General features: G+C 43.2%; 1 protein-coding gene across 1 annotated transcript; it reads right to left on the reverse strand.

The window, feature by feature from the left end:
* Positions 1-3540: 3540 nt before the first annotated feature.
* On the reverse strand, positions 3541-10739 carry LOC116371610 (protein MAL2). Its single transcript, XM_031820515.1, has 4 exons — positions 10158-10739; positions 8636-8806; positions 6186-6374; positions 3541-4111 (listed from the first exon to the last, which is right to left on the reverse strand). Exons 1-4 carry the CDS (start codon positions 10272-10274, stop codon positions 4040-4042), a joined length of 549 nt encoding a protein of 182 aa, XP_031676375.1. The 5' UTR covers positions 10275-10739; the 3' UTR covers positions 3541-4039.
* Between the last annotated feature and the right edge of the window lie 171 nt (positions 10740-10910).

The following is a 10910-nucleotide window of genomic DNA, read 5'->3' on the forward strand; positions in this document are numbered from 1 at the left end:
GGTACCGTATTACTCCCTACAGGTGGTACTGTATTACTCCCAACAGATGGTACCGTATTACTCCCTACAGATGATACTGTATTACTCCCTACAGGTGGTACTGTATTACTCCCTACAGGTGGTACCGTATTACTCCCTACAGATGGTACCGTATTACTCCCTACAGATGGTACCGTATTACTCCCTACAGATGGTCCTGTATTACTCCCTACAGATGGTCCTGTATTACTCCCTACAGATGGTACTGTATTACTCCCTACAGATGGAAACGTATTACTCCCTGCAGATGGTACCGTATTACTCCCTACAGATGGTACTGTATTACTCCCTACAGATGGTCCTGTATTACTCCCTACAGATGGTACCGTATTACTCCCTGTATTACTCCCTAGATGGTACCGTATTACTCCCTACAGATTGTACTGTATTACTCCCTACAGATGGTACTGTATGACTCCCTACATATGGTACTGTATTACTCCCTACAGATGGTACTGTATTACTCCCTACAGATGGACGCTCATATCCGGAGCGATTTACAGTTGTGGGTGCCTACATTTTCATACTAGCCCCCCTTGGGAATCCAACCCACAACCCTAGCGCTGCAAGTGCCATGCTCTACCAACCAGGGCTCAGGTCAAAAGTAGTGCACTGTATAGGGTGTAATTTGGGACGAACACTGAGATATTTCCCCACGTGTAGACACATACATCTTCTTCCTCCTTACGGGTTCAAGATTATGCGCTAATTTGTCTGATATGGAGCCCAGGAATTTCACTGTAGGCAGCTGAAATAGGGTATTTAATGTGTTCACCGTCCTCTAGGCTCACCACATAACCACTGATTGATAGTATTTCCCTCTGTGGTAGGAATAACTGACTGGACTGCTGACTGCACTGTAATTAATGGAGTTAATCTCTCGCTCCCGAGTGGTGCAGCGGTCTAAGGCATTGCATCTCAGTGTAAGAGGCGTTACTGGTCCACAAGTCCCTGGTTCCAATCCAGGCTGTATCACATCCGGGCCATGATTGGGAGTCCCATAGGGCTAGGGTTTGGCCGGGGTAGGCCATCAAGAACAATTTGTTCTTAACTGACTTGCCTAGTTAAATAAAGGTTCAATAAAAAAATAAAAAAACATCATTATAATTGAATCTGACACTACCTTTTTGTATCCAAATCCGGCTTTAAACTTCTTCACAACAGTATCTCACACCTGCCTGGTGTGTTCCTTGTTCTTCATGATGCTCTCTGCGCTTTTAACGGACCTCTGAGACTATCACAGTGCAGGTGCATTTATACGGAGACTTGATTACGAACAGGTGGATTGTATTTATCATCATTAGTCATTTAGGTCAACATTGGATCATTCAGAGATCCTCACTGAACTTCTGGAGAGAGTTTGCTGCACTGAAAGTAAAGGGGCATAATATTTTTGCACGCCCAATTTTTCAGTTTTTGATTTGTTAAAAAAGTTTGAAATATCCAATAAATGTCGTTCCACTTCATGATTGTGTCCCACTTGTTGTTGATTCTTCACAAAAAAATACAGTTTTATATCTTTATGTTTGAAGCCTGAAATGTGGCAAAAGGTCACAAAGTTCAAGGGGGCCGAATACTTTCGCAAGGCACTGTATGTCTTGTTTAAAGTTAATGTGTGGAATTACTTTGCTTCTTAATGTGTTTGAGCCAATCAGTTGTGTTGTGACAAGGTAGGGGTGGTATACAGAAGATAGCCATATTTGGTAAAAGACCAAGTCCATATTATGGCAAGAACAGCTCAAATAAGCAAAGAGAAACAACAGTCCATCATTACTTTAAGAAATTAAAGTCAGTCAATACAGACAATCTCAAGAATTTTGAAAGTTTCTTCAAGTGCAGTCGCAAAAACCATCAAGCGCTATGATGAAACTGGCTCTCGTGAGGACCGCCACAGGAATGGAAGACCCAGAGTTACCTCTGCTGCTGAAGATTAAGTTCATTAGAGTTACCAGCCTTAGACATTGCAGCCCAAATAAATGCTTCACAGAGTTCAAGTAACAGACACATCTCAACATCAGCTGTTCAGAGACTGTGTGAATCAGGCCTTCATGGTCAAATTGCTGCAAAGAATCCACTACTAAAGGACACCAATAATAAGAAGAGACTTGCTTGGGCCAAGAAACATGAGAAATGGACATTAGAAATTTGTCCAAATTGGAGATTTTTGGTTCCAACCGCTGTGTCTTTGTGAGACTCAGTGTGGGTGAACGGATGTTCTCCACATGTGTATTTCCCACGTGAAGCATGGAGGAGGTGGTGTTATGGTGTGGGGGTGCTTTGTTGGTGATACTGTCTGTGATTTATTTAGAATTCAAGGCACACTTAACCAGCATGGCTACCACAGCAATATGCCATCCCATCTAGTTTGAGCTTAGTGGGACTATCATTTGTTTTTCAACAGGACAATGACCCAACACAACTCCAGACTGTGTAAGGTCTATTTTATCAAGAAGGAGAGTGATGGAGTGCTGCATCAGATGACCTGGCCTCCACAATCCCCCTACCTCAACCAAATTGAGATGCTTTGGGATGAGTCGGACCACACAGCGAAGGAAAAGCAGTCAACAAGTGCTCAGCATATGTTGGAAAAGCATTCCAGGTGAAGCTGGTTGAGAGAATGCCAAGAGTGTGCAAAGCTTGTCATCAAGGCAAAGGGTGGCTATTTGAAGAATCTCAAATATAAAACACATTTTGATTTGTTTAACACTTTTTTGTTTACTAAATGATTCCATATGTGTTATTTCATAGTTTTGATGTCGTCACTATTATTCTACAATGTTGAAAATAGTAAAAACAAAATAAAACCCTTTGAATGAGTAGGTGTTCTAAACCCTTTGAATGAGTAGGTGTTCTAAACCCTTTGAATGAGTAGGTGTTCTAAACCCTTTGAATGAGTAGGTGTTCTAAACCCTTTGAATGAGTAGGTGTTCTAAAACGTTTGAATGAGTAGGTGTTCTAAAACCTTTGAATGAGTAGGTGTTCTAAAACCCTTTGAATGAGTAGGTGTTCTAAAACCCTTTGAATGAGTAGGTGTTCTAAAACCCTTTGAATGAGTAGGTGTTCTAAAACGTTTGACCGGTCGTGTATGAAGATATTCATCAACTGACACCAAAAACCCTGATGAGGTCTAAAGGCCCGAAGCACTTTCAACTGACACCAAAAACCCTGATGAGGTCTAAAGGCCCGAAGCACTTTCATCAACCGACACTGTCCTCCAAGAGGAATCTCCTCTTCCCTTCAGACTCCTCCTCAGTTCATTCACCTTGGTTGAAGAGAGAGGTAGCAGCAACGTTCCTTTCCCTTCAACTGACAACAAAGGCATCTGGTCCAACCACCTCCAGTAGCCTATTTAACCTCTGGGACACTTGAACTGGCTCCTGAATAACCAGCAGGGCTGATGAGCCAATAACTCTCCCCGCTAAAAACAGTCTTTGTGAGAATAGTTCCCCCTTCTGGTGAAGCCCTGCTAAACTAGCCACATATACAAATACATCTTGTATCAACAAGATAAGAAAAGTTATTTATTTGTAAAAATGCATTTCAGAAATCACAGAATATATTCCAGTAGGTATTCACACAATGTCATTAAGTGATTATGATGATAATTGTCCTATGTAGTATGTTTAACACAGTTTTCCATGTTGCTCTAAGAAAGTTAAAGACATTCTACAAGGGGAAAATATAACTGTCCCATTATTGTTATTTAAATCAGTTATAGGTCTCTTCTGATCCAGAGTTGAATTCATTTTACAGGGAATCAAACACTAATAAATAAAATCTACACTATTGATCACACAACTAAACACATCTGGTAGCTTTAGCCATAACGCCTGGTGTGCTGTTATTACATGACAGATACAACAAAGTGTTCTGTCTTGATCTCATAGCAACAAATACTCTTTAAAAAAATAATAATGTTATACACATGTAATAAACAGACAACGTCTTGACGGCACAGTAGGAGTTTGAACTGTAGATGGTGCGTTTTCTTTCTTCCGTGTCACATCTGCCACCTCCTGAAGCCCATGAACATGCTGCAGGCGTAGCAGAGTGTCACCACAAAGGCAAATATCTAGAGGAGAACCAGGACAACAACAACAACAAAAAGTTTAGGCTAACTCACAGAAAGCCTTGAGCAATGACACCTAGTGTAATAGCAGCAGCTATAGAGTACAGCACCATCACTGAACAAACTACCTAGTATAGAGTCGATAGAACAACGGTCAAACATTAACTCATGGAATGGAAAGGCCTACAGCTCAATGTACTGAATAACATCGACTTAGATGAGGAGTTTACTACAGAGCTGTTGTGTTTGGTCTCCTTGGTAATGAAACGGTGTGAAAATAGCTGTGTGCAGTACAGGAGCTACCAATACAGAAATGGACACGGCTGTCAGGACGAAGCACAACATCAGTACAGGAGCTACCAATACAGATATGGACACGGCAGTCAGGACGAAGCACAACATCAGTACAGGGAGCTACCAATACAGAAATGGACACGGCTGTCAGGACGAAGCACAACATCAGTACAGGGAGCTACCAATACAGATATGGACACGGCAGTCAGGACGAAGCACAACATCAGTACAGGAGCTACCAATACAGAAATGGACACGGCAGTCAGGACGAAGCACAACATCAGTACAGGGAGCTACCAATACAGATATGGACACGGCTGTCAGGACGAAGCACAACATCAGTACAGGAGCTACCAATACAGAAATGGACACGGCAGTCAGGACGAAGCACAACATCAGTACAGGAGCTACCAATACAGATATGGACACGGCAGTCAGGACGAAGCACAACATCAGTACAGGGAGCTACCAATACAGATATGGACACGGCTGTCAGGACAAAGCACAACATCAGTACAGGAGCTACCAATACAGATATGGACACGGCTGTCAGGACGAAGCACAACATCAGTACAGGAGCTACCAATACAGAAATGGACACGGCAGTCAGGACGAAGCACAACATCAGTACAGGAGCTACCAATACAGAAATGGACACGGCAGTCAGGACGAAGCACAACATCTGTTTACTGTCAACAGCAGAACACTGAGATACGACCTCACCAAGACTCTAAAAACATCCCTGTGTTATAGTAGTAACAGACCTCAGGGTTTATAATACTACAATAATACCATGTTATAGTAGTAACAGACCTCTGGGTTTATAATACCATGTTATAGTAGTAACAGACCTCTGGGTTTATAATACCATGTTATAGTAGTAACAGACCTCTGGGTTTATAATACTACAATAATACCATGTTATAGTAGTAACAGACCTCTGGGTTTATAATCACATGTTATAGTAGTAACAGACCTCTGGGTTTATAATACCATGTTATAGTAATAACAGACTTCTGGGTTTATAATACCATGTTATAGTAGTAACAGACCTCTGGGTTTATAATACCATGTTATAGTAGTAACAGACCTCTGGGTTTATAATACCATGTTATAGTAGTAACAGACCTCTGGGTTTATAATAGCATGTTATAGTAGTAACAGACCTCTGGGTTTATAATACTACAATAATACCATGTTATAGTAGTAACAGACCTCTGGGTTTATAATACCATGTTATAGTAGTAACAGACCTCTGGGTTTATAATACCATGTTATAGTAGTAACAGACCTCTGGGTTTATAATCACATGTTATAGTAGTAACAGACCTCTAGGTTTATAATAACATGTTATAGTAGTAACAGACTTCTGGGTTTATAACACTGGAAGAATCGATTCCAATAACTGATCGTTTGCTTGTCTGCCTGGAGTGCCAGATCCAGTAGTTTGTCATTAGTTACCACAAAGTCATAATTATGGATAAACCACACCGATTTCTACAGTTTATCTTCTTAAAATCTGATTTAAACCTTAAATTAAGATCAAAAAGATACATTTTCTTTTCTTGTATTTTTACGATATCAACAACTTTGACTTTGGTAACTAGTGACAACCAGATGGGCAGGGTTTGCAGTTCTGGGAATTTTCAATTGGTTTATCAACCCAGGCAAACTTAAACAGGCACGTACAGTATGAAGAATTTGAATTAAAAGCCTGATCTGATCAGTGAACCACCATTTGCATTACAGATAGCCTTGACGTTGTGTGTTAGTGTACACTGACCGTAGCTGCCACGTTAATACTGTATTGTCTGTTGTCCAGGAAGGTGAGTATATTTCCACTAGGGGCTGTTACACATCCTGGTATGGAGCTGTTGGTACTCCTGATGACCCCTCTGGCAGCCGTAACAGCAGCCTCCAGCACCAAGGCACTGAAGTAGAACAGCAGTGCTGTGAAGTGGTACAGCACATCCTGCAATGAAGATGGAAAGACGGTTTTATAATATGGATTGAGAGTAGTCAGGTCTCATTGAATGTATTGAGAGAAATCACGTGTGATAGGAGGTTACAGTAAGAGACCGGCCGCCTCCCAGAGAGATAGGGGGTCACAGTAAGAGACCGGCCGCCTCCCAGAGAGATAGGGGGTCACAGTAAGAGACCGGCCGCCTCCCAGAGAGATAGGGGGTCACAGTAAGAGACCGGCCGCCTCCCAGAGAGATAGGGGGTCACAGTAAGAGACCGGCCGCCTCCCAGAGAGATAGGGGGTCACAGTAAGAGACCGGCCGCCTCCCAGAGAGATAGGGGGTCACAGTAAGAGACCGGCCGCCTCCCAGAGAGATAGGGGGTTACAGTCAGAGACCGGCCGCCTCCCAGAGAGATAGGGGGTCACAGTCAGAGACCGGCCGCCTCCCAGAGAGATAGGGGATTACAGTAAGAGACCGGCCGCCTCCCAGAGAGATAGGGGGTTACAGTCAGTGACCGGCCTCCTCCCAGAGAGATAGGGGATTACAGTAAGAGACCGGCCTCCTCCCAGAGAGATAGGGGGTCACAGTAAGAGACCGGCCGCCTCCCAGAGAGATAGGGGGCCACAGTAAGAGACCGGCCGCCTCCCAAATGGCACCCTACTACCTATATAGTGCACCATCTTTGACCTACGTTTGACCTGAGCCTTATGAATAAGGGTGCAATTTCGTAGGTAGCCACAGACTGTTGACAATGGGGACTCAGGGCCCACAGACTGGCCATTGTCTGGTGTGAGCTCACTATTCTCTCAGTAGCTGTGTCACAAGCTTTGTTTTCTCATTGTCTATGAGATGACAACACACACACACACACACACATTTAAGAGAAAAACTGGAGCCTGGTGGGTCTGAGGGCTGTCTGTGGATAGGTCCCAAATGGTACTCTATTCCCTATATAGTGCACTACTAATGACCAGGGTCATTTGGGACGTAGTCTGTGTCAGTACAGTACTGTAGCTAGTAGTGTAGGCAGTACCCTTCAAGTCAACCTCTAGTGCAGTCAGTCATTAGTACTTCATGTTAGTTATTATGTGTAAGTGTGGCAAAGTCATTTTGGATAAAAGCGTCTGCTAAATGGCAGAAATATAATTAAAATATGGAAGTGTTAATAGCAGCAGAGCTGGGATCAGGGCTAGTAGCAGCAGAGCTGGGATCAGGGCCAGTAGCAGCAGAGCTGGGATCAGGGCCAGCAGCAGCAGAGCTGGGATCAGGGCCAGTGTGAGGACTGATTGGCACAACACTGACTGGGTCTGCCTGCCTAGGGACCGTTGTTTTTCAACAAATTAAATGACAGACGCTTTTACATTATGTCTCACCCAGCACATGCAGTGTGTTCTTGCCATTATAATGTGCACTCGGCCCTGTTACATGGCTTTAAGTTTCTTGACAGACTAGTAGATCAAGCTCTCTGTCATGTTTCAGTGTTTCTGGTCAGTTTTGATACCAGCATGTGTAGAGGCACCCTCATGACTAAAGTTGTGATGAGATCATACTCAGTAGGTGTGGTGCAGTGTTTCACTCGGTGTGTCATTACACACACACACACACACACACACACACACACACACACACACACACACACGTCTGGGAAAGACATCCTCTGTACTGTAATTAGGACTATCTAAGAGCAGGATTGTTCTACATCATGCTATGGAGTCGGCAGCATTTGAATGAGGCTCCTGAAGAACATGTCTCCTGACTATTCTAAAGATATTGTGTTTGATTTGCAGGGTGATCTCCAAATTCATCGGATTCAAATAGCAAATGTTAAGACTGAAGACTACTATTTGTTTATCATTTGAATTGTGTTTAGTGCAGAGGTGGAACTAAACCCTGCACCAACCAGTAGCTCTCCTGGACTGGAGTTGGACAGCCCTGAAGTGACAAACCAACGAGACCAGGAAGACTGAAGATGGACAGCCCTGAAGTGACAAACCAACGAGACCAGGAAGACTGAAGTTGGACAGCCCTGAAGTGACAAACCAAACAGACCAGGAAGACTGGAGTTGGACAGCCCTGAAGTGACAAACCAAACAGACCAGGAAGACTCTACCTCTGATGATGTCATGTGACATCAGTATACCTGTGTATATCTGTCGGTAAGAAGATCTGTACCTCTGCTGGTTTTTCAGTGCTCCCAACCTGTTTCCCAAGAATGAGTTGTTTTATGTGACCTGTTCCTTGGGTAAAGCCTCGTCACTATCAGACTCACCATCAGGTTCCAGTCGGTGTTGATCCTGTCAGCCAATCCCAGGAGGAAGAGGAGGAGGTACACGCTGGAACAGAAGAACGTGCTGACAGAGACAAACATCACCCAGCCCTGTAGCAGGGGCACGGGCACGTTGGAGGAGGCCACCAGGATCCATACTAGCCCTCCAAATATCTGGAAGAACAGAATAGAGAAGATTTGTTAGACAAGTCATCATACGTCAAGACTGATTTGATATTTGACATAATAAATGCTTTAGGAATATAGACTGTTTGACCAGACTGTGAGATCTGATCATGACATGAATGTCCGTTTATTTAAAATGCATCCTAGGCCTGACAACAGGGTACGATTTCCATTTGTGAAAAGGAGCAGGCTGTTATTGAATACAGATTATTTATAGGCCTAGAAGGAGCAGGCTGTTATTGAACTGAACACAGACTATTTATAGGCCTAGAAGGAGCAGGCTGTTATTAAACTGAACACAGATTATTTATAGGCCGAGAAGGAGCAGTCTGTTATTGAACTGAACACAGATCATTTATAGGCCTAAAAGGAGCCGGCTGTTATTGAATACAGATTATTTATAGGCCTAGAAGGAGCAGTCTGTTATTGAACTGAACACAGATTATTTATAGGCCTAAAAGGAGCCGGCTGTTATTGAATACAGATTATTTATAGGCCTAAAAGGAGCAGGCTGTTATTGAACTGAACACAGATTATTTATAGGCCTAGAAGGAGCAGTCTGTTATTGAACTGAACACAGATCATTTATAGGCCGAGAAGGAGCAGGCTGTTATTGAACTGAATACAGATCATTTATAGGCCTAAAAGGAGCCGGCTGTTATTGAATACAGATTATTTATAGGCCTAAAAGGAGCAGGCTGTTATTGAACTGAATACAGATCATTTATAGGCCTAGAAGGAGCAGTCTGTTATTGAACTGAATACAGATCATTTATAGGCCTAAAAGGAGCCGGCTGTTATTGAATAGAGATTATTTATAGGCCTAAAAGGAGCAGGCTGTTATTGAACTGAATACAGATCATTTATAGGCCTAAAAGGAGCAGGCTGTTATTGAATACAGATTATTTATAGGCCTAGTAACACACTACTATACTATTTAGCTGGAGAACAGTTGTATCTATTTTGTCGTTCACTTCACAATGACAAAATGTGCAGTATGTTCTGCTCCTATCAATCCTACACTATCAGATTGTACAATAGGGAGTCGCCCATATGCCGTTAGTAAAACACAGCCGAAGTACTGTAATGACTGACTTCCATTACTATGACGCTACCTGCCTGGCTCCTCTGATAGTGTTATACATAACTACCTCTGCGATGGAAAAAGCTCATCCTAAAGCTCAAATGAACTAAATGAATTAAGCAGAATTAATAAAGACTATCGATTAGACTGCAGTTTCCCCAAGTAGGCCTTCTTCAAACAAGGGTGTAACCAGAATCTGACCACCGGTGATGTATTTGCTCACAAAACTCGTAGAAATAGAGATGCGACACTCACAATTTCCAAGCAGATCAGAGCACCGGAGTACGTCCTCAATATTTGTAGTCCCAATGGCAAAGATATCGTCGGCGCTGGGAATGCTGTCACCGCAGGATTCGTCGCTGGCTCCGACATCCTTCCCGTCTTGTATCTCGACAAAGGACACCAACTCAGGCAAATTCTTCAGCAGTCATGTGTCCCTAACTGGTCTAACAGGTGCACGGCTCCTCCTTTCACTTTATCCACCTCAACTCACCCGCAGAGTGGAGGCAGTCGCAGTTACCGCAATACCTCACCCCGATCTCACCGTCGCGACTCGCTAAAGATGAATCTGCTACGAATTGAACGTGCCTGAGAAAATGAGAGATAGGCTCTACTATAGAATCCCTTTCGAGAAAAAAATACGATACAGACTAGATGCAGTGATGCCGATTAACTTCCACAGATGTTGATAGGACACTCTAAAGTCAATATTAGTCTACCTGCAGGGGGAGAAAATGCCAAGGTGAGAGGAGTCTGAGAAACGGAAAGCAGAGCTGTGATTTATCTGCAAGCTGAAACAGCTTCATGGTTTAGGTAAATAATTACACAACTTAAGTTGTTTACTCAATAACCATCACCCACAGAGAAACGTCACCAAATAGCACCTCACGCCCTACGTAGTGCACTACGTTTAAGGTGCCATTTGGGGCGTAGCCATAGCCTACACCTGCAAGCCTCTGAATTGAATAGATGACTGCAAGAGTCCTGTCTGCCACTTATCTATATTGT

This window comes from Oncorhynchus kisutch, unplaced genomic scaffold (genome assembly GCF_002021735.2).
Source record: "Oncorhynchus kisutch isolate 150728-3 unplaced genomic scaffold, Okis_V2 scaffold3444, whole genome shotgun sequence".
NCBI classification, from domain to species: Eukaryota; Metazoa; Chordata; class Actinopteri; order Salmoniformes; family Salmonidae; genus Oncorhynchus; species Oncorhynchus kisutch.